At 38.2% G+C, this 26665-nt stretch overlaps 2 protein-coding genes across 10 annotated transcripts in view; one reads left to right on the top strand and one right to left on the bottom strand.

Moving 5' to 3' along the window:
• gpsm2 (G protein signaling modulator 2) overlaps window positions 1-1645 on the top strand; it is a 44853-nt gene extending 43208 nt beyond the window's left edge. For all 5 annotated transcript variants that reach the window (XM_008115039.3, XM_016995209.2, XM_008115038.3 and 2 more), the window contains one exon: window positions 1014-1645. In XM_008115039.3, coding sequence (XP_008113246.1) covers window positions 1014-1184 — 171 coding nt within the window. In that variant the 3' untranslated portion in view covers window positions 1185-1645. The remainder of the gene's footprint in view (window positions 1-1013) is intronic.
• Window positions 1398-26631, bottom strand: clcc1 (chloride channel CLIC like 1). 5 transcript variants are annotated; one of them, XR_010006175.1, is made up of 14 exons: window positions 26426-26631; window positions 19515-19649; window positions 18876-18986; window positions 15757-15867; window positions 14765-14986; window positions 13744-13884; window positions 12499-12592; window positions 11425-11522; window positions 11190-11336; window positions 8550-8879; window positions 7720-7782; window positions 6145-6417; window positions 3593-4507; window positions 1398-2864 (listed from the first exon to the last, which is right to left on the bottom strand). XR_010006175.1 is itself a non-coding variant. In XM_062980798.1 (13 exons), exons 2-13 carry the CDS (start codon window positions 19644-19646, stop codon window positions 4502-4504), a joined length of 1728 nt encoding a protein of 575 aa, XP_062836868.1. In that variant the 5' UTR covers window positions 19647-19649; window positions 26426-26631; the 3' UTR covers window positions 1398-4501. The 5 variants fall into 5 exon arrangements, 3 of the variants coding, with proteins under 3 accessions (XP_062836868.1, XP_008113244.1, XP_003223644.1); XR_010006174.1 differs by having other exon boundaries at window positions 1398-3978; window positions 4449-4507; XM_062980798.1 differs by having other exon boundaries at window positions 1398-4507.
• Window positions 26632-26665: the final 34 nt, after the last annotated feature.

Raw genomic sequence — 26665 nt, 5'->3', positions numbered from 1 at the left:
TTTTCTCTCCCTTTGGCTTCTCCTTCCTCCCTTCCTTAAACTGTAAATTGTAATTTTTTTATGATTTATAATAGTCTTTTAGAGTTTATTGAAAAACCGCAAAACAGCGAATCCGCAATAAGCGAACCGCAAAGTAGCGAGGGAACACTGTATACACATTGAGTGCTATAGAAAAGCACATTTTGATTCCATGCACAAAATTATTTAATTATGATGATGATTTCTTAGGTCCCAAGATATGGTATATATAAAGATACGGTATAGATAGATATGGAGTGTGTGTGTGTGTGTGTGTGTGTGTGTATATATATATATATATATATATATATGGTATATATAAAGTGTATTTTTCAGTGATTGGTTGGGGAGGGGGGCGCCAAAAGGATTTCATCAGTGCTGCTGGGGTCCTCAGAGTCTACAGCCGTTTTGTGTCTTGCTGTGGGGATATAGCCCTAATCCTGGCTTTATCTATATCACCTCAGATGCCAATTGGTTGGGATGCCATTTGGTTGGGATGCCATTTGGAGGGGGGCAGCATTATGGGGCATCACTACGAGAACATATTTCCTACATTATGTCATGTTGGATAATGCAGGATCTCTGTCATAATTTGTGGTGCTTGTTCAAGCCTGCTTGTGTAATAAGTGACACATATTTAGGTCATCTTCCCCTCCACAGAAAAGAGATGTAAGCGTCACTGAAATAGAATGTGACCAGGCATATCTTGTGACAAGTATTTTATTCAGAAGCTGAGGACAGAACAGTTCTCATTTGGCTTGAAGGAATGATGGAGCATTCCATTTCTTGTTCATCAGTGTGAAAATCTGATGTTCTCTTTCGTTTGTTGCTAGTGCATGAGTGCTTAAGATAATGCTCATCTAAGCCAATAGCCAAAGTAATTTGGCCAAATACTTTTTATCCAACACCTAAATGCTATAGGTTTTATCTTAGGGGGATGTGATGAGACTGAATGCCAAAAATAATCCAGTGAAATGTATTTTTGTCTTTTTTAGGGTTCTAGACTAGATGATCAGAGGTGTCCACCACCACCAAACATCACAAAGGGACCAACTGTACCTGATGAAGATTTCTTTAGCCTTATTTTGAGGTCACAGGGGAAAAGAATGGATGAACAGAGAGTGTTTCTACCCTCTGGTTTGAAGAGGCCAAATTCTAACGAATGAACTTGGGAATCTTTTTAGAATAAAACATCAAGGGATTATGCAGTACTGTAATAATTTTTCATATGCGGTAATAAATGCCTTTAAAGGAGAAAAAAAGAATATTCAGAATACTATGTAAATTTACATAGTTTATGGTACAGTCATTACTGCCAGTGCTTGAAACCAGGTGTTTAATGTTTGTAAAGAGTTGACTGTATAGTGTATTGTCCTGTATTTCACTTTCCATTCACCTCCTCTTTCTGTAAATATATTACGTACTTTGTTTCTTTATGGTGGTAGCGCTTCAGGTACTTTGATCATCAGTTTATGAAAGCTTTCCTGTTGAACTTGTGTAATTAACAAGTAAAACTGTAGAATTGGCCTTGAGGTTTTTCAATCTTTTGCATAGTATGAAATGTTTTAAAATGAACAGTATTGCTTTTTTTTAAAAAAATTGAAAAATAAATATTCATACTTATTAAGTCTGTTTTATGCGTATCCAAATATACTGATGGAAACTGAATATACTGGTTTAGTTGGATGACAGATAGCATGCTCCATCCATCTATGTTGCATTCACCAATGAGAAGAATCCTAAATGAAATTGATAAAAGATCGGTGTCCTTTAAAAAAAATCAAACAATTTACTTTAAACTGAATTTCAAAAGTCTTAAAATAATTGGCATTTATGATATATTTGGCCTAATCCAGTATGGGACCTCAGCTCTCAGAATTCCTGGCCATTGGATAAGCTTACTGGGGCTTCTGGGAGTTGGAGGCCCAAACAGCTGGAGGGCCATAAGTTTGTTATCTCTGCCCTAACCTGTTTTTTTTTTAAAAACATTTATACAGTTTCTTATTATAGTATATTATGTAACAGCCATTTATGAAGATAGGCGAAAACCTTTTTGGTCTTGTCTCACCGGTTGTGTCCATAAAGTACATACTTGCTCCATCCAAATATGTCTTGTAATTCTGAGTGCAAATATAAGAGAAAATGAATGAATAGGATATTTGAGGAAAGGGAGTAAATCTGAATAAGGAATAAATTTGAATATAAATGCAAGGGATCCCAGTTAGGGATTAATTGAAGATTAATCTGAAAAAAACCCAGAATAACTGTGTCTTATGATGAAATTTACATCTTTGCATATGATTGTTATACTGTATTACTAATACTTTTACTAAAAATTGTGATTAAATTGAATCTTACTAATAATTCAAACTGTGATTTAAATAAATAAAATTGGTCCTACAGAAGCAATTTAAATCATCCTGGTCCTAGGAGCCTGCATCCTTGGAAGATACCTTATTCTTTTCTATGTGATCTCTGACTCATACAAATGGGTCACTTGTGTCTGTGCAGTGCATCCACTGGAACTTTAATGCTCTTACATGAGCATGCTGGTGGAGGCCCTGATGTCCCGCCTCTTCACATGCCACCTAAACCCTCAGTTGTTGTTTTTTTTTTGCCTTTGAAGCAGAATTCTGATAAATCAACAAAACTTCTATTGCCACTATAGTTTGACTAACTGATTGGCTTTGTCTTGTTCCTGCATTTTGGCCTCCTTTTCCTTTTGTTTTTACAGCTTGACTTGGACTCCTCTTGATTTATTATTTTGATTACGGTTTGTTGATCTGGTCTACTTTGGCTATTCATCTTCTGAAGGATTCTTTTATTCCTATGTTTTTTCAAGAGGTCTACCAAACGTGAAAAAAAGATAAAAGGACAGGCATTTAGGAGAAGGGTACAAAGTCAGTTTCTGTTGACACTGCTAAGCTTTTACACCAGGGATCCTCATAATTTTTAAACAGAGTGCAAGTTAACAGTCCCTTGATTGATTGACTAACTATAGTCTGTTGCTATGTGCTTTCAAGTTGTTGAAGGCTTAAGGCGATCCTCTCACAGTGTTTTCTTGTCAAGATTTATTCAAAGGAGATTTGCTCTTTGTCTTCATCAGGCCAAGAGAGTGTGACTTGCCTGAAGTAATCCAGTATGTTCAGAGCCAAAGCCACGCTTTCTGAATTCCTTCTGCTTCCCAGCTACCTTTCTTCTTTTACTCCCTCCTCACTTCCCTCTTTTTACTACCTTTCATTTTGTTTCTCCCTCCTACATCTCTCCTTCCCCTTTTCCTCCCTTTCTTTTTCTCCTTTTTCCTTCTTCCCCTTGCTTTCCTCTCTCACTTTTTCCTTCCTTTCCCTTTCCTCTCTTTTTCAAGGGGGCTGCACACTTTTTGGCAAAGTCCTCATTTGATGTGCAAGAGTGCCCAAGAGTGCCCAGAGTTCATGGGCAGAGAAGGCTAAAGACTTTGTATAACTACAGCTCCCAGTATTCCACAGCTTTGAACTAGGGTAATTAAAGCTGGGTCAAGCTACATTAATTCTACAGTGCTGAAAGGCTTGAACAAGATCTTGTGGTGGTTACTTACAAGGTTTCTTGGAATCTTTGATTTTCATGTCTCTGCACAGCCGTGTGCTCTTGGGGGTAAACCTTGGGCGTTGGATGAAGCCAGGAAGGAGGAGTGGGGAAGAGGAGGAAGAAGGAGAGGAAGTGGGGAGGAAGGGTGGAAAGTAGATGACAAGAGGGAGGAAAAAGAGGAGGAAGGAAAAGGAGAGAAAGAAGGAGAGGAAGATGTGGCACACCCCACATGGCCGCTAGGCCTTGCTTGCTTGGTGGCTCTGGGAGGAGATGGGAGCTGGTGGACAGGCAGTGCTCTTCTGTGTATGGGACCACCTCCATGGTCAGTCTCTGCCTTTCTTCCTTCTCTCCCCTTTTAATTTCTTTTTGTTGGCTCTCCGAGCTCGCAGCACTGTTCTGAGAGGAGGAGAAAGGCCAGGGTAGGCAAATGTGATGGACAGAGAGAGGAAGTGGCCTGATACCTGTGTGATAGTGAAGGCCCCAGGGAAGGAAAAGGGGCTGAAACACCTCCCTCAGCCTTTCTTCTATCAAGGCTGTGCAGCCCATCATCCCTCTTCAAGCAGACACAGGACCCGTAAAATGGGAAATAAGTGTCAGTGGAGGCAGAAGCAAATGGTGGTGGCAGAAGCGGCATGTCCAAAGTTTAGGGTGGGGGCTGGGTGAAATGACCTTGGTGGGCTGGATTTGGGCCGTGGGCCATAGTTTGAGGACTCTTGCTTTACACCAAAGGTCAGACAAAAACACGATTTGCACCTTAAGGTTTTGTGGTATGAAAAACTGCCCTCCCCCAGCACCACTGTTTGTGCCTTGGAGGTGATTTATGCTCTGGCAATAGTCCTACTGGATCTTGATTTACTATTTCTTACCAGTGGGGGCAGGATTTAAAAAGTTTTAACTTCATTTCCAGGGCACTGGGTCTTCAAGCCTGTGCTCAAGCAAAAATATGACACATTAGAAACAACCCTTATATCATGAGGTAGAAACAGGAATCAACCCCCTGCTACAACTAAATTATATTTCTTGGGGACAGTTATAAAACATACAACAAATGATATAGGTTCCATTTGTTGACATTTTTATGTTGCTGATTAATTGCAAATACAAAAATGTATAGAAGATAATTCTATACTTGAAATGTGAAATCAGTTGTCCAAGAATATGTTTTAAAAATCTGTTGAAACTGTGGTATGAAATCAAATATCAAGTAACATAATTTAGTTGTTGTAGAAAACATGCCTTTTAAAACCTAATATGTAAGAAGATCCTGGAGATAACAATAAGCGACAAAGTAAAGCATTTACTGGATTGAAGAATGGTTGCATTTTACACTTTTAAAAGCAGACACATTTAAAAAAATGTAAAAAATGGAGGTCTATCAGGAAGCAGTGTTCCTCTGGCTTTGTTCCTGTAATGAGAAGATTTAAATGTTGTAAAAGCTTCTTTGCCAGATGGATTTGCAAACCCTAACATCTTTCAAATGAGTTTCCTATTGTAATTTTCTCTTTCCCCAAGTAAAGGACTTAAATAGATAAATCCAGGACCCTGGTATTTTTGCAGTAACATTGAGGAAAAACAATGGCAAGTGGGCTAGATACAGAAGAGAATTCCTTCACTTCCATGTACCATTTTAGAGGGCTGGAATGTCAGCTATAAATACCTAAAATCAGGATCCAATCAACTGACTTCCAATATGAACTACAGCACTAGATTCCGCCCCCCCCCCCAAATATGCAAAAAAAAGGCAGGAGTTTGATGCAGCTGCAATACTGTCACGTTCAACGTTTTTAATCCAATTATTTTCTCTAATTGCCTCTACTCAAAATTTACCTGAATGTCAGAGCCCATACCCAACCCAGTGTGTGGATTTTTCTGTTAGAATTCATTAAAAACAAAAAGATCCTTAAAGTGCAGGAGAAATCAGAACCGATATAACCTCCAGATATCACAAAATATGGCACCCTAATTTTTAAAACCAATGTAGCTGTAATTACTGAACTTTCCAAAATCAAGAGAAGGCAGCATTCACAGACTTCAGTTGAATGTTACCACAATCACTCATAGAATTACAGTAGAGTCTCACTTATCCAACATAAACAGGCCGGCAGAATGTTGGATAAGTGAATATGTTGGATAATAAGGAGAGATTAAGAAAACGCCTATTAAACATCAAAATAAATTATGATTTTACAAATTAAGCACTAAAACATCATGTTATACAACAAATTTGACAGAAAAAGTAGTTCATTACACATTAATGCTATGTAGTAATTACTGTATTTACGAATTTAGCACCAAAATATCATGATATATTGAAAACATTGACTACAAAAATGCGTTGGATAATCCAGAACGTTGGATAAGTGAGACTCTACTGTATGCAGATACTCTTTTCTAAAAAAGATAGAACCATGTTCAACATGAGCTTTGTTGATCCTGCTGCAGCAGGCTGACAACCAGGAACCGCCATTGCGCAATTCCACCAACTCCGGAAACCCAGAGTGAGGTAAGCTAGGCTTCCACTTTCTTCAATACACAAAAAAGAATGGACTCTGTTCAACTTACAGTAAAGCTTAAACTTTCTGTTATCGTCTTTGGGTCTTCTTCCAAGCCACACGAACTACTCCCTTTCCTCTTGATACTTTTTGACAGAGGATCTTTGATGCTTTTGTCCTCAGGAACGTTACACTTTGTTTCATCTCTGTTGCCTTTTACAGGTTCTTCTGTGTGGCAAGACTTCTCTACTTCACTAGTTTTTCCTTCATCTAGACTTTTCTCTGTGTCTTTTCCCTCTATTTTTTCAGGAGCCTCATCACTCGGTTTAGCATGCAGTTGAGTCTATAAGAAGATACTTAGCTTAATAAATTATTTATAAAACAAGCAATATTTGACAATGTAAAAGCAAAAAATATTCCATTTTAGGCAAATAAATCCACAAATGTAACACAAGGCATGCTTCCCATTTATTTCAGGGGATCTGCTTTTAAGTATGGATAAATCTGGGACTGACTTTAGATCTGAGATGATGATAATGTTTGCAGAGACTGAGTTTCCACCAGTGCACTTGCACTGTTGTCTACGGCAAGGCTTCTTATATTTTTCCATTTGCAACCCCTTTCGTCTCAGGAAATTTGGGGATGTGGAAAGAGTAAGCATCCTCTCTCACAACATCTTGTGATGAGGGCAAAAGCCATTCGCAGTGCCAAACTAGCAAAAAATATCTTTTAGGTATAGAAAATATTGGAGGATCACCCCCATGAGCCATTAATCTGTCTTTGATCTGCTAGCTTTGAAGTGAGTGGCAGACATTTAGAAGACTGAGGCTCGGCAGCCATCTTTTTGCCCCTCTGCAAAATTTCCTCAGCTGTAAGCGGAAAACCTCTGGATGAAACACCCTTCTGCCAACAATAAATCAACTTAATAAAGTGTAAATATTGGGAAGTGACCCCTTGCGGCCTGAGAATTTTTTACATGACCTCAGGTATATCGTTATAGACGATAAATATAAATATCAAACATATGCGGATAATAAATCAGCATTTGCAAAGCTCGCTAAACAGTCTGATTTGCCTCTTTATGAAGTACATCTGAAACATCTTTTCCAGAGTCCACTGTAAATTGCACAGCAGATTTGTGTAAATATGTAGAACAGCCACTAGGTGACATTCAGAAAATTTTCACTGTTGCCAATTTTTTGAGGACCCCTACAGAGCTAAGGGGATGGGGCCCACAGTTTAAGAAGCAGTGGTTCCAACTTTTGGTCTTCTAGATAATCGGCCAAGTTTGCTCAGGTTTCTGGGAGTCTAAACTGCAAGATAAGGCTACTTCTTTCCTGGTGTATACATTCCTTCGTCTGCACTCATGGCTGAAAACAGAATTAAGTCTACAAGCATACCAGGGCAATGAGCGTGTGCAAGCAGATATAGGACATCTCTTTCCAGAGCATAAAATAAAATTACAGAGGCATAATGAAGGATATATGTCACCAAACAATATTCTAATTTGAATATGATGAATATAATAGGCCCCTACAATTAGTAAATAAGCTCTATGCATTATGTTAATTCAAGAAAAGGCATGCTATCTGTACTACTAGAGTGACTGAAAAAAATATTGCAAATGAATCCTACACAAACTCACTGGGTGGACTTCATTTTTCTTTTCTTGTTCTTTTTCTGAATGCTCTTCAGGAGACAAATTGCTCTGAAACACAAGATGAATCAGAATAATCAAATAATGAAGGCTACAGCTTTATACATATTTATATGGGTGTAAGTCCCACTGAACTCACTAAAGCTCACTACATCATATACATTTATAGTACTGTAAGTTTTATTCAAGTCAATCTGGCTTTTGTGTCTACAAAACATTTCATTCATCTTAGACATACTGAAATTAGGATTGTCCATGCCATCATATTTCTGATGATGATGGAAAGTGAAGTAAGGTTACAGGAAAAGAATAAATTCACTGAAGATACAGTGCTTTACGAACACCATAGACTGCTAAAATGGCAAATAAATGAGTCCGAGACCAAGTCATGCCTGAACTCTTCTTCCTAGACATCAAGAACTAATCTGAGACTGTGTTATTTTAAATATACCATGACAAGACATGGTTCATGTGAAAATACAAGATAGCTTGGAAAGGCAGAAGGCAATAGGTAAAGAGGAAGACCACATTACAGGCGGATAGACCCAGTTAAGGAAGCTGAAGCTCTTCAATCTGCAAGACCTGAGCAGGGCTGTAGGTGTCTTATAGGATCCTGAATGTCAATGGCACAATCTCAGTAAATGATAGTACCGGCACTACAAAACGGAGTATTTAACACAAAGAGCCATTGTGTGGTGGCGCAGAGGTGCAATCCAAAGTGACATAGGGTTTCTCCTCTTCCTCCATAATAAAGGCATAAAACATGTGATTTGAGTGGTTTTTTTTTTTTTACTGTTGACTCCATTCTCCTTACTTACTTTCACTGCCAACTTGGGATGCTCCCCTGTTGGGTCATCTGGCATATCACCTGCCCGCAAAACCTCAATGTTGCGTTGGTGATAATCTTCAGATTTTGTGGGCTGCTGTCTGTTTGCTGAAGCGTCTCCTCTGTCATAAGGCCCTCTTGAAATGCTGCCACTGTCTCCCATCAAGTAGCCACCCCTGTGTTTTGCCCCATTCGGTAGTGGATATTGAACTGATTCATGCTGTCGTCCATCCCATGGGGGAAATGCAGGCGGTGGCTGCTTCTCCTGATGACTTAATTGCCTTAGTGCAGTGACCGATCTCCCTGCTCCGTAACAAAAGATCTATAACAGAGAAATAGATTATGAACATTTTGACAAATTGTGTTTCTATCTTTTTATTAATGTAAGGTTCAGTGGTTCTCAACCTTTGGTCCTCTAGGCATTTTAGACATCAGTTCCCATAATTCCTAGCAGATGTTAAGATGGCCAGGATTTCTGGGAATTGTAGTCTAAAACACCTAAAGGAACAAAGATTGAGAATCACTGCACATTATTGTTTTGAAAATAAATAGGATATTTAAGACTCATACTCATTTATGATTTAATTTAGGGAATTCCATGTTTTCAAAAAAAAACAGCTGGTATCCTGTTGGGCAGTTACAATGGCATTAGGTACACACATATATTTGCAATTGTTTGATATTGTCATCGAGACACTACTGCCATGGTTTCAAATGTCCACCCAAACCGACCTTAATAACCAGCAGTGAAACTTGAGTGACACAGATGTTTTGCTGGGGATTGGTATGCTGTAGGATGATTTTTCCATCTCTCTCTGTTGTGTGACAATCACCAATGCCATAAGTCCTCATCACACTGCAAATTGTTGGTAGGAGGGGGCTGGAAAATATCATCCTACTAAGCCCTGATCACCAACATAACAAACCTTCATTCTTCAGTATGACTGCTGACTGTTATAGGGTTTTTTTGGGGGGAGGGGCAAAACAGAAGATACAGGAAGTCCCCAAGTTACAAACATTTGACTTAAATTATTCATAGTTAAGAACAGAGGTGAAACTGTTGGAATTTAACCTCACACTGCCCTACTCTGCAGTCCTCAATGTTAGCTTAGAATAGGCTGAGGGAAATCCCTTCCCTCCTAATTCCTGAATGACAGTTGGAATATATCTATTTCTTCTCTCTGTTTCTGCTCTCATTCTGATTGGTTGTGTAGAATAAATACTATGCAGCTGCATGCCTTTTGCTTTTGACTTCTACTTTTGCATCTTGGTGTGTGCTGTGTGTAATAAGGTCTCTCTCTCCTTGTGTGTCAGCAGAGATGTGTGCTTGGAGATTTTTCCCTCTCTTTTGAACCTAGAGAGATGGAGTTATAAAGCAGCTCAGACGCAGTTATTTACTATTAAGAAATATAGTTATTATTTTTGTAAATAAACCTTTTGTAATCTTAAAGATTGAACTCTGGAACTCTGCCTCCTAAGCTCTAAATTTCTTACAGCCGCATGGTCTTTCATGCCCTGTTTGCTGTGAACTGAATGCTCAACTATAAGTATCCTTCTTTTGCATATTTTGGATGCTCTCCTGCTATTTTGGGACAGAAAATGAAGTGAAATCTTCTGAACAGGGGCACAGACAGAAAAACGAACACCACGGGGGTGTTAACCCTTCCTCATGCTATCCAAAGCAAAAAGTATATATACATTTTTAATTGGAGTTACACTTAAAAATGATCCTGCTCTGACTTATACAAATTAACCTTAAGAACAAACCTACAGAACCTATCTTGTTCGTAACTGGAGACTGCCTGTACATAGTTACACATAGAAACATTACTACTTGTCATACATTCATAACTATGTCTGGGATGTATGACCTTCTATTTCACTTTCTCGGGAGCTTTTCTATACTATTGCCAATCACTCTTTTCCTACAATTATATTGTAACAATATTCACTATATAACTTTATATTCATCTGAGTCTTAACAGATTCAGCATTGACTATTAAAGAGCATGGAATGTGCCTGCGTAATAATATTTGCTTTTTAGGCAGGTCTTCTTAGTGCCAAAAGTTAAATTATGTACTATTAGAAATGTAGAATCATGGAGTTGGAAGAGACCATCAAGGGCCATTCAGCCCAACCCCATTCTGCCTTATGGCTGTAACTTTTTATTTTTTAATATTGTTAATATTCAACTATATTTTAATGTTTGTATATTTTTAGGTTTTAAATGATATTGTATTGGTTTTACTGTAAACTGCTTTGAGTTTTTTTAGAGAGAAAAAGTAAGATATAAATAATATTCCACCATCCAGATTCTGCTTAAAAACCTCCAGAGGAGACACCGAGGCAGCATATTTCACCATTGAACAGCAGTGTATTGTATATATAATGCTAGATATTATAACTTTCTGTTTTTGTAGCTCACTATCCCTAAGACCTCTAATAGAAATGCAGCTACCTCTCCTAGACAAGTTGCCCTCTTACTGCTTATATTTGGGCAGTGAAGACAGCTGTTGGCTTAATTGGGTCTAAATGTCTGGTTATGCCTTGTTGGCTTTAAATTGTGATCTGAATCCAAATTAAGTTGTATCTGTTTTCATTCTTTTTCATTCATGCAAGCAATATACCTACCAAAACTGCCCCTGCCATAATGACCAGCACGGGAAGCTGTAGCAACACTGGGATCTCTTTCATGAGGGCTCGAATAAATTCGCCAATGCCTTGCCCTATGTGCTTCAATGGCTCTGTTACAAAATTGGTGAACGTAACAGCCAATGCCTAAAACAATGGAGAGCAACAAAAATTAGGTTTTGATAGCTTCACTAGAAAACAAGATAGAAATGTTTAAGTTAGAACTGGAGAATACCTTTGTTGGAGGAACGAGTAAAATAGGATTTACTAACAGCGTTTCATAATACTTTTGACAAGGATCATCCTGGAAGGTCCATGAACTTCTAAGCCATTCTAGAGTGAAAAGGGAAGATACTGTACAGCTATATATACAAAGCAGCAAGTTTATTCCAGCTAGAAGGATGTATCAACTAATTACACATCCTTATAAACTAATTGATACTTAAAATCACTTTGAAGCCAATTTTGACACAATTCTACACCAGACAATTAATGCCATTATCCCCCAGGGAAGAGGATAGGAGAACACCAAGTGTTTTGGCCTACAACTCCCAGAACTAGAATCTGAATAAGGTTTACGTGTTGCATTAACCAGCATGGCATAATGATTTGAGTGTTGGGCCAGGACTCTGCAAGATCAGAGTTCAAATCCCACACTTAGCCACAGAAACCCATGAGTGACCATGGACAAAGGAAATAATGGCAGTTCTCATCTGAACAAATGCTCCCAGAAACCCTAGGTGAAGGTTACTGTAAGACAATTGATTTGAAGGTACGTAACAATAACAAAATATGTCTACATATATGAAAGAAAAGGCCAGTTTCTGTAATCTTGTAAGAGTGAATGAAATACATTTGTTGGTTTGACTTTGGCAGACTTGATTATTCATGCATTTGATTAAAATGTTCTCTCTAGGAATCTCTACATCCTTCAAGGTGATGCTATAGTCAACTTCCTGCAATCATTCTGGAGAACCTCACAATTCTCTAGGAATCTCTAAGTCCTCCAGTGAGATTCTACTTAAAGGAAGTTGACCACAGAGTTGTGCTGAAGGACCTAGAAATCACTAGGAGATTCTTATCTCAGGTAAATACATATCCCATATCATAAAGATAAACATCACTGCAGTATAACGCTTATACCTGTGGAAACACTACCTTCATTTTCATCTACTGCTATTATCCACAGTTGTCTGTTCCCATGTAAGTTCAGGAACATATCCTTTGCAGATACTGTATAGGGAGTTGTTTTAAAATCAAATGTAACAAGAAAATGCAGGACAGAAAATGAAACGGATACACCACTTACCCATAATGCTATCACTCCAATGGATCTTCTCTGCACATACTTCATCAAAATTGCCCATTGTAGCCACTTCAGCTTGATGCTGGGCAAAGGCTATCTATAACAAAATATTGACATTTGAACAAAATCACTGAACGAATTTCATTTTTTGGAATCTTTCTTTTCCAAAGGGGCTTAAAATGAACATCTAAACGGCAGTTCAAATTCAGTCAAAATTTATTGCTGGGAAATCCAACTTTCAAACCTAGTGATCACTGTTTTCATATGCAGTGGACCCTTGCTGTCAAATGTGGTTTGGCTCCAGGACCCTTCATGGATACCAAAATCCAGGGACGATCAAATCCCATTATACACAATGTCTTATATAAATGGCAACATCAAGGTTTGCTTTTTGAATTACATGGAGAGGGGAAAATATTTTCCATATGAGGACAGTCAGATGTGATGGCCAGTTCTACAGCAGAGGTGCACAATAAAACAAAGCTTCGCAGGTGGCCGAAACAATTTTTAAGAAAAACAAGATAGGAGACGGAAACATAATCAAAGAACATTATCCACAACATCATACAATAGATGGAAGTCATTTTTATCATTATTATTATTATTATTATTATTTTCTTTTTGCTTCTTTTTTTCTTCCCCCCCCCCTTTCTTTTCTTTTCCTCTGTTGGGGTTAGGGTAAATATACCTTAGGTTGGATCGTCCTCTCACTCTAAGCAAATTTCCCAACTCCCATAACTCCTGACCACCAAACAAGCTGACTTGGGCTTTTGGAAGTTGAAATGTCATCACATTGAGGGAGCAAGCTTGTTTTCTGCTGCTCTGGAGACTAGGACATGGAGCTATAGATTCAAAATTCAGAAAGAGATTCCATTTGAACATCAGGAAGAAGTTCTTGATGGTAAAAGCTGCTTGACAGTGGAATATGCTGCCTCGGAGTTTGGTGGAGTCTCCTTCTCTGGAGGTTTTTAAGCAGAGGCTGGATGGCCATCTGTGGGGCATGCTTTGATTATGTTTTCCTGTATGGCAGGGGTTGGCATTGTGGTCTCTTCCAATTCTATAATTCTAACAGGCAAAGGGCAGTCAAATATTTTACATTTTAGCAGAAGGGAGTACACCAAAACCTTTGCTCTTACTCAGTATTGCTATGAAGAGTTTAATAGCAATAAGCACAATATATTCATCATTTATTTCCAAGGCATATAAATATACATGTTTCTGTCCTTTTCGAACAAGTTCAAGATTTACCTTATATAGATACATCCAGTTCCATCCAAAGCTGATGAGAAAACTTATGAACATAACCCGTTTCAGCTGGGTAAACCAACCAATGTGAGTCCATAGTTCTGTAGCAACAATTACAGCAATGCACACTAAACACAGAAGAACCTTTCAGAAAAAAGGAGACAAAAAACACAAAGATAGGAATTGCAAATCACTTTCAGTTTTACAGCTAAGTTTTTAAAATCCTCAAAAAATCAACACATTTAAATAATTTTAAAGACCCTTCAAATCAGTAAACTTCACAAACATTAGGTTGTGGGGAAGAGGTTTATTTTGGTTTCTGAACTGAAATCTAATGTTGAATGACCATGATAAACACTTATTAACATTACAGCATTTAACAGCTATAATTTTATATTTAGTTTAGAAACAATCTACCTCTAAACTAAATATATATATTTAGTTTAGAAATACAACTGAAATCCCATCAAACTGAACTTAAGACTTCTTACTATTGATCCGGAATCAGCTAATATTTCATATCAGTCAATGTTTTTACTCTTAGATAGGCAGTATTATCAGGAAGCTTATTGAGTCACTTTTAGGAAACCATTCATAGCTAGTCAGTTCCAAGTCAGTCTCAAATTATGCAGCCATAATATACTGTTAATTGGATGAATGCACAAGACAGAAGATACACTCAGTTACTAAAAAGAGGAAGCACAGAATGATATGAGAAGTAAAATAGCGCAAGAACAATTAACACGATGCCCCCCAAATGTTTTGGGCTCTAGGGCCCATAATTCCAATCCTACATGGTCAGGAGCTCATACAATCACGGAGTTGGAGGATTATAGTTCAAAACATCTGAAGGGCACCAGGTTGTCCATTCTTGTAGTAGCAACCAGAGCTTGGAAAAACTGTAGGCCTGGACTACAGCCCTCAGAATTCCTTATGAGCAATTGTCATCTCAAAATAAGTGTTTCCAGGGTCTGGTAGTGACTATAATGTCAAAAAGAACATTCGTAGCAAAAAATTCTCTTACCATGAATGCAGTGTATGGGTCAATTCCAAATGAATCCTCAAACTTCCATTTCCAGGCTTCGTAATCATGATGTTTGAAATTAATCAGAATATCACTAAGTGCATCATCTAAAGCAGCTGATTTCCAGCCCTCTTCATTAAGGAATCTGTTAATTTCATTGTATGTCTGTTTAGTAAGGATAATCTCAGCATCATAGTGCATATCCCCGGAGTTATCATCAGGCTAAAAGAAAAAAAATACAAAACAGCAGATTTGCACAAACAAAGCAATCTGACAGCAAATCAGTTGGACATTTACAGGCTATCTCCTGAAAGAATGTTGTAATGCCACCTGAATAGGTGAAGAACTATAATGCCTGAAACTAGTCAATAGCACAGAGCACAATGAAACTTGTGTTTTTTCTGCTTCCTGTTTGCTAAATTATTCAATGCAATTATTTAGTTATAATTCATTACAATTAAAATATTTATAGCCTTCCACATAGCACAGGGTTTCTGGGGTGTGTACAAGCAAAATAAATGCAAACAATTCAAAACTATTTTTAGAAAGTAAAATAATAAAATACTTTTAACTGAGTAAAAGAATATTAAACAATATCATAATAGTTGCAGAAGGCCCAGAACCAGGGACTTTAGCTTAACATATACGCACACTGAATGTTTAAGGGTTTTGTTTCTCCTGATTATGTCCCAGATTAGGAAATTAGAAGGTCAAAACCCATCGTATCAACATACATACATAACTATCTTGTTACTGCAGTTTTTTTCCCATGTTCACTGAGTTGGTCAACAACTTAAATTATACACACTAACCATTTATGAAGAATCAATAAATAAATGGATACAATAGAGGGTTGGGATCAAAGGTATACTTGAATGCTTCATTTTAGCAACTGGTGTTTCATTCATGTAAGATCATACTTAACTTTCAGTAAGAAAATATATATCATTAACAATTAAAATATTCAATATTTTTATTCAATATATACTCACTAGACCAATTCTTCCAGCTTCGTTTAAAACCTTATTCAAGTATCTCTTAAAAACATGGATGCTATTGCTTTCATATAACTTGGCTTTATTTTTCTTTTCATATTCCTCAACCTACAAAAATAAAGTGTTTCAATACAGTCATATATTTCTACTATAACAATACTTTACATACCACAATCTATATATATAAAAGAGTGATGGCATCAGGGCAGTGGACAAAACAACAAAACTACAGGCCCCCCAACCTCGAAATTTGACAACACAACCCATCATCCACGCCTCTAGGTTGATACAACAAAAAGAAAAGAAAAATAAAGTCCTAATTAGAGGGAGAGCAATAATTGTTTTTATCCAATTGCTGCCAGTTTAGAGGGCTAATCTCTGCCCACTTGGTTGCCTAGCAACCAAGGGACAGCCAGGTTTCAGTTAGGGGACAGGCAAATTTAGGCCTCACTTAGACTTCTTCCACAGATTATCTAATTTGCACTGGATTATATGGCAGTGTAGACTCAAGGCCCTTCCACACAGCTATATAACCCATTTATAATCTTATATTATCTGCTTTGCACTGGATTATCTTGACTCCACACTGCCATATAATCCACTTCAGTGTGCATTTTATACAACTGTGAAGAAAGGGCCTCATATAATCCAGTTCTGAGCAGATAATATAAGATTAGAAATATACAGTAGACTCTCACTTATCCAACATAAACAGGCCGGCAGGATAAGTAAATATATTGGATAATAAGAAGGGATTCAGGAAAAGCTGATTAAACATCAAATTAGGTAATCGTTATACAAATTAAGCACCAAAACATCATATTATACAACAAATTTGACAGAAAAAGTACAGTAGTTCCATGCGCAGTAATGCTATGTAGTAATTACAGTAGAGTCTCACTTATCCAACACTCGCTTATCCAACGTTCTGGATTATCCAACGCATTTTTGTAGTCAATGTTTTCAATATATCGTGATATTTTGGTGCTAAATTCATAAATACAGTAATTACTACATAGCATTACTGCGTATTGAACTACTTTTTCTGCCAAATTTGTTGTCTAACATGATGTTTTGGTGCTTAATTTGTAAAATCATAACCTAATTTGATATTTAATAGGCTTTTCCTTAATGCCTCCTTATTATCCAACATATTCGGTTATCCAACATTTTGCCAGCCCATTTATGTTGGATAAGTGAGACTCTACTGTACTGTATTTACAAATTTACCAGTAAAATATCACAATGAATTTGAAACACTGACTACAAAAACATTGATTATGAAAAGGCAGACTGTGTTGGATAATCCAGAACATTGTATAAGCGAATGTTGGATAAGTGAGATTCTACTTTGATATGAAATAATTTCTAGGATAGAATAATGCAGAACAATATAATCTCTAAAACCAGGACAGTAATAAAGAAATAAAGTAAATAAAGCAAGGAAATTGGAAATTCCACAAAGGAAACAATCAGGGCCAGCTAACACCTCCCAAGAAAGGATTCTTCCAGAAAGGAAGCTGAGAAGGCAGTGAAGCACTATGTATTACCAAAGTCATTATTATTACTATCATTACTATCCTTACTATTATTATTATTATTATTATTATTATTATTATTATTATTGTGTTGCGGTCAACCGTGAAAATGAATACAATCTGGCTCCAAGTATTCAAAAACACTAAAATCAGAATATAAAAAAATTAATGTGGTATAATAAAACAGAACAATACAATCTCTAAAATCAGAACACTAAATAAAGAACAACACTCTGAAAATAGGGGAATTCCACACAGAAAACAATCAGGGCCAGCTAACACCTCCCAACAAAGGATTCCCATCATCAAAGTCTGGCCAATCCTCTGTTTTCTCAGGGCCACAGACAGTAGAAGCATATAAAATATCGCAAACAACACCACTCTGAAAACAAGGTAATTCCAGACAGGAAACAATCAGGGCCAGCTAACACCTCCCAACAAACAAATCACTCAGGGAGGAAACAGCTAGGCTTTAAATCTGCAAGGCCATTACATCCTAATCATTTTTCCTAATTTCAGCATTCATACTTGCCTCCAACAGACAAAAAAAAAAAATCAGAAATATTGCATATTCACAACCTTTAGGAAATAATGTCCCCTGATGGCACAGCATGTTAAAGCGCTGAGCTGCTGAACTTCTGGACCGAAAGGCCGCAGGTTTGAATTGGGGGAACTGACAGAGCCCCCACTGTTAGCCCCAGCTTCTGCCAACCCAGAAGTTCAAAAACATGTAAATGTGAGTGCATCAATAGGTACTGCTCCGGTGGGAAGGTAACGCCGCTCCATGCAGTCATCCCACATGACCTTGGAGGAGTCTACGGACAACGACGGCTCTTCGGCTTAGAAATGGAGATGAGCACCAACCCACAGAATCATACATGACTGGGCTTAATGTCAGAGGAAAACGTTTACCCTTGACCTTAACTACCACCAATTCCTCAATACTTTATTTCCCATACCACCATTCTTCGCCACAGCAGCTAGTATCTTATATATTACAGACAATGAAAATTCAGCTTTGGTTAAGTAATAATCTAGTCAGGCTTGCATATTTCTCAAACTGGCATGTAGCTACTTTCTATCAGGACTAAGTTAACCATGTAGGCATTCAAGACTTTTTATAAAATCTCAAATCTTGACGATTTTAACTCTGCCATAAAAATTTTCTTTCTGTTTTAGTGATCCGACCAAGATCAAACTATTTGCTGAGATACACATAAGTGCATTAGCTGAAGGGAAGTTTCATTGAAACTGAAGAAGACTTCTAAGAAAGATCTGGACAGAGTGTGTAATTCTGCATTTGCTGCTGTCAACAGCAAAACTCTTCATTTATTTTATTAGACAAGAAATGCAATTCAACTAGTTAGAATTACATCAAGTCAATTTTTTGAAGCACTCTGTACTTATTCTTGCAATCATTTTAAAATTTGAAGATTATCTATTACTGCATTTCGGATACCATATTCTATTAAGATACAAATTTAATGTATAGATATTTACAAATAACATGATTATCAATAAATGGTACTTCACCAAAAACAATCTATAACGTATAAAACTGTATACATGTGAACCAACCTTCAGAATTAGAGAATCCAATTTCCTTTGGCACTGGGAAAAATCCACCGTATTTACTTTTGCCACGGCCTCTGTTGATGTTTTCGTATTTTCAGAATCATCTTTATTTACCTGCAGCAATTTTAAAAACACGTATCTCATGTTTCTAGTTTGTTTTTTGTTTTTTTGCATTATCTGTGTGATGAATATTAGAATTTTAAAATTTGGTTGCTTCTTTCTGCTTATTATTTAGGAAATACAGAACTACAGTAGATACAAGGAGATAAAAAGAAGTGTGCTACTTATTACAATTCTACAGAGAATACTGTATCCAAACTTAGCTATGTTTAAAGATCATGTATGTAGAGTGGAGAAAAGGTGGCCCTCCATATGTTGCTGAATTACAACTACAAGGGCCAATACACCCAATATTCCTCACCACTGGCTGTATTAGCAATCTATCAAGAGTTGCAGTTCAGCAACAACTGGAGAGGCATATAATTCTCACCCATACTCTACCTCGTGTTTTTACACTGACCTTGAAATAATTTTCTTCAGTAGCTTTTACTCATCTTCATTTTATAATCTTCCAGGAAACACAGTAATAATTGAAAAACAACTCAGACTAAAAAATTTAAAATTGCGTAACTACATTTTTACCTTATAAGGCTTTCTCATTGTTCCCGAAGCGGCATCATAATTCAGCATATCTGTTGGATCAATCCAGTCATCATCCTGAGCTTCAGACCTTCCTATTAGCAGGATTCCACACAGTACCAAAGAAACCAGCATCTTCTGTCAGAAGATACAATTGGTGGGTTGATACAGGGCTTCTTAAACTTTTCCACTTGCGACTCCTTTTGGCCTGAGAAATTTGTATTCCCCTAGGTAGGAAGCAGCCTTGCACAGGAGGGGGGCGGGGCCTGGACAGTCATGAGTTATTTTCCTAACTCTATTATAGTCCCATTAGGGAGATAGTGAAACAGGAAGTAGCATTTCATTCAGTCAGATGGTAAACAGCTGTCTGGCTGAGAACAAAGTGGAAGGGGCTGTCAGAGCTGTTTGGAGTTGGAAGCCTTCCTCCTCCTCTCTATAAAGAATAGAAAGTGAAAAGTAAATGAACCAGGCTTAGACATAGGTTAGTTAATAGGAGATCAAGAAAAAATGTATTTGGGAACTGAATTGAGGTAAATGGGGGAAAATACTGGAATTTAAACTGAAATCTAAGTATATAAGTGGAGAAGAGAGAAGGCAGAACTCAGAGGCAATAGAGAGCCAAAGGAAAAGGAGACAGAAGCAGAAAAATAGTCAGAGCATGTAGTTTGGTCTGTTGGGAAACAGAATGGGGCAGAAAAAACATGCCAATAGACCTTTGAAAAGAACTGCTTGCCTGAAACCTGTTATCTATAATAACAAGACATTTAACAATAATACAGTATCACTATTACAATAGTTTACAACTTTGTTTCAAATACATCCCCTTCCTATCCCTCACCAAATTCATACCGGTAATACATTGCAGAAATGCAGCACTTTTTTCCAATCACTTCCTTTGCATGTTCACAAAATGTTATTTATCTAGTTGTTAATCCAAAATTTCACTTAATCCTTTGATGGTTAAATTCACCATTGCTTTGACATGTATCATTAAGAACTTGTTTCCCTGAAATATCACATAAGTCTTCTTTGGAGATGATTTTTCCTCTTTAATTTATAGATTAACTTCTCTGACAGGGATATACCTCTATTTTGTTCAACTAATTATCTATTGATAAATTCTTTAACTTTTTCCCCAAGATTTCTAGCTTTGTTGCACATAGGTAAGGTAAAGGTTTCCCCTGACGTTAAGTGCAGTCATGTCTGACTCTGGGGGTTGGTGCTCATCTCAATTTCTAAGCCGAAGAACCAGCGTTGTCCATAGACACCTCCAAGGTCATGTGGCCGGCATGACTGCATGGAGCGCCGTTACCTTCCCGCCGGAGCGGTACCTATTGATCTACTCACATTGGCATGTTTTCGAACTGCTAGGTTGGCAGGAGCTGCTGCACATAATACTATAAGTAATGTCTTGTCTTTCTCTAACAAATCTTTAGTTTCATTACCTAATAAAGAGCTCATTAGGAGTGCCCTAGTAAAATAAACTGTTTCCTGCACTATTCAAGTTATACCAGATAGAGCTTCATCACAAAACCTTTGTACCTTTGGACATGTGGCTCCAACCCCGTATTTCAATCATAGTAACCCATAATACTGGGCTTAAACTAGTGCGATCTTTGTCCTCATTACAAATCCTTTAAATATGCCAGTGTCTCAACTAAGCAATCCAACTGACACACTCTACCCCGCCCCCCCAAACCGGTCTGTATATTTTTAATATGAGAACTAAAAGAAAAAGAAAAGAAAAACCCCTGGTACCCTAACCTTTATCAAATGAAATGAAAGCCGATGGCACCAGATCTTGTTTGATTTTAGAAGCTAAATAAAGTGAGCCCTGATTAGTACTTGGATGGATGACCGCCAATGATTACCAGGCATTACTGGTCATGGGGTGTTGTGTGGTTTCTGGGCTGTATGGCCGTATTCTAGCAGCATTTTCTCATGTTTTGCCTGCCTCTGTGGCTGGCATCTTCAGAGGATCTTCTGCCACAGATGTAGGCAAAATGTCAGAAGAAAATGCTGCGAGAACACAGCCATACAACCTGAAAACCACACAACACCCCAATGATTCTGGCCATGAAAGCCTTCAACATTACTGGCTATATTTCAGAGGAAGGTAATGACAAAGCACCTGTGAGTCTTCCTTGCCTAATAAAACTGTGGGAAACTAGTTGCCATAAGTTGACAAGCAACATGAAGGCACATAAAACTATTCATCAGCTATTATTTCATTATTGACTTAAAACAATATTGTATCTAACAACAGTATTATGAAAACAAGAAAGCCTCTCTATCTCTGCATTGCTAAGTGGTGTCCCCAGCAGGCATGAGGTGTGGTTTTGTTTACTAATATTGTTTATCTTATAGCATGCTATTTCATATTTCCTTCACAGTGATGTGACACAATTTCCTCAAACATTTGCACAAGATGGTAATAACACAGGCAGTCTCCAAGTTAAGAACAAGATCATTTCTGTAGTCTTGTTCATAAACTGAATGTGTTTTTGTAAGTCGGAACAGGTAAATCAGTAGGGGTTTTATATGTTTTAGGTCAATTTGTAATGTAAACTTCTTTCTCCCACCCTGGACATTCCACAGGTATATAAACCTCACTTGCCTAGTTTCCAACAGACTTCACAACCTCTGAGCACACCTACCATAGATGTGGGTGAAACATCAGGAGAGAATGGTTCTGGAACATGGCCATACAGCCCAGAAAACTCACAGCAACTCAGTGATTCCATCCATGAAAGCCTTTGACAACACTTTAAACTTATATTGTTATTGATTTATATGTTTACTAGCTGTGCCCGGCCACGCGTTGCTGTGGCGAAGTCTGGTGGTATGGGAAATAAAGTATTGACGAATTGGTGGTAGTTAAGGTCAAGGGTAAAGGTTTTCCCCAGACATTAAGTCCAGTCATGTCTTACTCTGGGGGTTGGTGCTCATCTCCATTTCTAAGCCGAAGAACCGGCGTTGTCCGTAGACTCCTCCAAGGTCATGTGGGATGACTACATGGAGCGGCGTTACCTTCCCGCCGGAGCAGTACCTATTGATGCACTCACATTTGCATGTTTTCGAACTTCTGGGTTAGCAGAAGCTGGGGCTAACAGTGGGGGCTCTCTCCGCTCCCCCAATTCAAACCTGTGGCCTTTCGGTCCAGAAGTTCAGCAGCTCAGCGCTTTAACATGCTGCGCCATCAGGGGATATTATTTCCTAAAGGTTATGAATATACAATATTTCTGATTGTTTTTGTTTGTTTGTTGGAGGCAAGTATGAATGCTGCAATTAGGAAAAATGATTAGGATGTAATAGCCTTGCAGCTTTAAAGCCTGGCTGTTTCCTCCCTGAGTGAATTTTTTGTTGGGAGGTGTTAGCTGGCCCTGATTGTTTCCTGTCTGGAATTCCCTTGTTTTCAGAGTGGTGTTGTTTGCGATATTTTATGTGCTTCTACTGTCTGTGGCCCTGAGAAAACAGAGGATTTTCCAGACTTTGATGATGGGAATACTTTGTTGGGAGGTGTTAGCTGGCCCTGATTGTTTCCTGTCTGGAATTCCCTTGTTTTCAGAGTGGTGTTGTTTGTGATATTTTATGTGCTTCTACTGTTTGTGGCCCTGAGAAAACAGGATTTGCCAGACTTTGATGATGGGAATACTTTGTTGGGAGGTGTTAGCTGGCCCCGATTGTTTCCTGTGTGGAATTCCCCTGTTTATTTACTGTCCTGGTTTTAGAGATTATATTGTTCTGCATTATTCTATCCCAGTAATTATTTCATATTAAAGAAGAATCTCACTTATCCAACATTCGCTTATACAATGTTCTAGATTATCCAACGCAGTCTGCCTTTTCATAATCAATGTTTTTGTAGTCAGTGTTTTAAATTCATTGTGATATTTTAGTGGTAAATTTGTAAATACAGTACAGTAGAGTCTCACTTATCCAACATAAACGGGCCGGCAGAACGTTGGATAAGCGAATATGTTGGATAATGAGGAATTAAGGATAACCCTATTAAACATCAAATTAAGTTATGATTTTACAAATTAAGCACCAAAACATCATGTTAGACAACAAATTTATCAGAAAAGTAGTTCAGTACACAGTAATGCTATATAGTAATTACTGTATTTATGAATTTAGCACCAAAATATATTGAAGTTATATTGAAATATTGAATATATATTGAAAGCATTGACTACAAAAATGCGTTGGATAATCCAGAACATTGGATAAGCGAGTGTTGGATAAGTGAGACTCTACTGTAAATACTACATAGCATTACTGCACATGGAACTACCTTTTCTGTCAAATTTGTTGTATAATATGATGTTTTGGTGCTTAATTTGTATAACGATTACCTAATTTGATGTTTAATTGGCTTTTCCTGAATCCCTTCTTATTATCCAACATATTCACTTATCCTGCCAGCCTGTTTACGTTGGATAAGTGAGACTCTACTGTATATTGATAATCTTATATTATCTGCTCAGAACTGGATTATCTGAGGCCCCTTCTTCACAGCTGTATAAAATGCACACTGAAGTGGATTATATGGCAGTGTGGAGTCAAGATAATCCAGTGCAAAGCAGATAATATAAGATTATAAATGGGTTATATAGCTGTGTTGAAGGGCCTTGAGTCTACACTGCCATATAATCCAGTGCAAATTAGATAATCTGTGGAAGAAGTCTAAGTGAGGCCTAAATCGGCCTGTCCCCTAACTGAAACCTGGCTGTCCCTTGGTTGCTAGGCAACCAAGTGGGCAGAGATTAGCCCTCTAAACTGGCAGCAATTGGATAAAAAAAATTATTGCTCTCCCTCTAATTAGGACTTTATTTTTCTTTTCTTTTTGTTGTATCAACCTTGAGGCGTGGATGATGGGTTTTGTTGTCAAATTTTGAGGTTGGGGGGCCTGTACTTTTGTTGTTTTGTGAATTGCCGTGATGCCATCACTCTTTTATATATATAGATGTACCTTGCTGTATTTTGTGTTTTGTTGCACTATTGAGTCCCTTTGGGGAGATGGTGACAGGACACAAATAAAGTTTTATTATTATTTATTATAGGGAAGGATCAATACCTCTGTGGTGTTTGTTTTGCTGTCTGTGCCTCTGTTCAGATTTCACCGCACTTTCTGTCCCTGTGAGAATTGGATTTTGAAACAAGGATGTGGAAACAAGGATGGATGAGAAAGCTTCAGTGGAGACACCTTTTCCACATTATAACTCTTCCAGGAGTGAATTTCCCTTCCGAGGGGGAGATTTTTCTCTTGTCCTATTGTTTTACCCCCGTTTTTAACTATGAGTCATTTGTAAGTCAGATGTTTGTTCCTGTGTTTTCTGCCAGTAATAGTTAGTTTCGCTCCACACATCTCTGCCTATCCTCCTTTCCTTATTCTGAAACGCAAATCCTTGAGAAACAGCTTTAGCTATCTCATGGGAATCAACTGCTAGACTGACATAAGGAAACTATTTTCTGTTACTGAGAAAAACCATGGAAACATTTAAACACTGCTGCATTTTATAATACAATAAAATATCACTCAGTTTCTAATCCCTTCTCAGAGAGCGGACCTAAACGCCTTGTAATTTCCTGGGGCAGTGATGAAGAGAGCAGATTGGACACTCGAGATCATCACTACAGAATTAATACAGTTTGACAGTGCTTTAACTGTCACGGCTAGATGCTATGGAATCATAGGAATTGTAGTTTGGTGAGGCGCTAGCGTATTGGTTCTCAACCTGTGGGTCCTCAGGTGTTTTGGTTTACAACTCCCAGAAATCCCAGCCAGTTTACCAGCTGTTAGAATTTCTGGGAGATAAAGGCCAAAACATCCACATTATCTGCTTTGAACTGCGGGACCTTCCAGACAGGCCCTATATCCCATGATCTGATGTCAGGTTTTCTGTTTATCCCAGATTATCTGGTAGTGGGGACTCATATAATTCAGTTTAATGCTGAAAAGCTGGGATCAGATCCTGGGATATAGGGCCTGTTGAAAGGGCTCTGGGTTATCTGAGACCCCTTCCACACAGCTGAATAAAATCCCACATTATTTTCAATAATAATAATAATAATAATAATGTTTATTTGTATCCTGCCTTCATCTCCCCCGAAGGGGACTCGGGGCGGCTCACAGAAATATCAGATACAAGAGCAATTACAATATACAATACATCAACAAACAATAACATGCACCAGTAATAGCACTTACACATTAACCAGAAAATTAAAAACACTTATTAAAAAACATAGAATTAAAAACAGTGAGGCCATAATAGTAGATCAGCAAAGTGCACTGTATAAGTTGTGAATTAAAACTTAGATAAAGTGCTACAAGTTCGTTTGGGGTCAATTTGGGAAGAGAGGAGCCCTGAGACCAATGTCAAGTAACCAGGAGAAGTGCGACCAATATAAAGGTTGAGGATATAATTATGATTATAATGAGGATGGGCGAAATATATGGCAGTGTGGACTCAGATAACCCAGTTCAAAGAAGATCTTTTGGGATTTTCTGCCTTGATATTCTGAGTTACATGGCTATGTGGAAGGGCCCACAGAATAAAAACCTTGTGAGACTACAATTCCCATGATACCATACACGGCAGTTATAGTGCTGCCGAAGTGCGCCAATTCTACAATGTAGAGCCCCCCTGAAGAGCTGCCACAGGGCAGCCATTTTGCCATGCTGATAACAACAATAACAGAGGCGCATATTTCAAGCGTACACACACATGGGCTTCTGGTGGGAAAGGCCGCATTTGACACATTACTACCCCTCCTGGTTTGCTGCCTGTGGTGATAGGAAACAATAATCATAATGAATAGAGAGGATATAGAATAGCCTGGCTGAGGAGAACCAGTGCGCGCGCCTTTCCCCCTTCCCTCGTCTCGCGCCCCTTCCGCGCGCTCACCTTCAAAGGCGACGTCCCTCCCAACCGCCTCCGTCAACGATTCTCCTCAGTACCAATCCACTCGGCCGCGCGCAGCTGCCTTAGCCACGCCCCCGAGACCCCTGCGCGCGGAAAGAGAGCCATTGCCATGTGCGCAGCCGCAGTTGTGACGGCGGAGAAAGAACGGCGAGGGGAGGGTTAGGGAGGGAAGGAGCAGAAAGGCGGCATTGGTGCAGTTGGGACACCGGAAGAGGCGGGCGG

Source organism: Anolis carolinensis, chromosome 4, assembly GCF_035594765.1.
Source record: "Anolis carolinensis isolate JA03-04 chromosome 4, rAnoCar3.1.pri, whole genome shotgun sequence".
Lineage (NCBI taxonomy): Eukaryota > Metazoa > Chordata > Lepidosauria > Squamata > Dactyloidae > Anolis > Anolis carolinensis.
This window is presented reverse-complemented; position numbering and strand designations above follow the sequence as displayed.

Excerpts from the sequence above, each read along its gene's own strand:
- clcc1 (XM_008115037.3), bottom strand. The coding sequence starts at position 19,646 with ATGCTGGTTTCTTTGGTACTGTGTGGAATCCTGCTAATAGGAAGGTCT. Across the intron at positions 8,880-11,189 it reads TTATGGCAGGGGCAGTTTTG|ATCTTTTGTTACGGAGCAGG; the intron begins GTAGGTATATTG and ends TCTCTGTTATAG. Across the intron at positions 7,783-8,549 it reads ATCCCAAGTTGGCAGTGAAA|AGCAATTTGTCTCCTGAAGA; the intron begins GTAAGTAAGGAG and ends CTTGTGTTTCAG.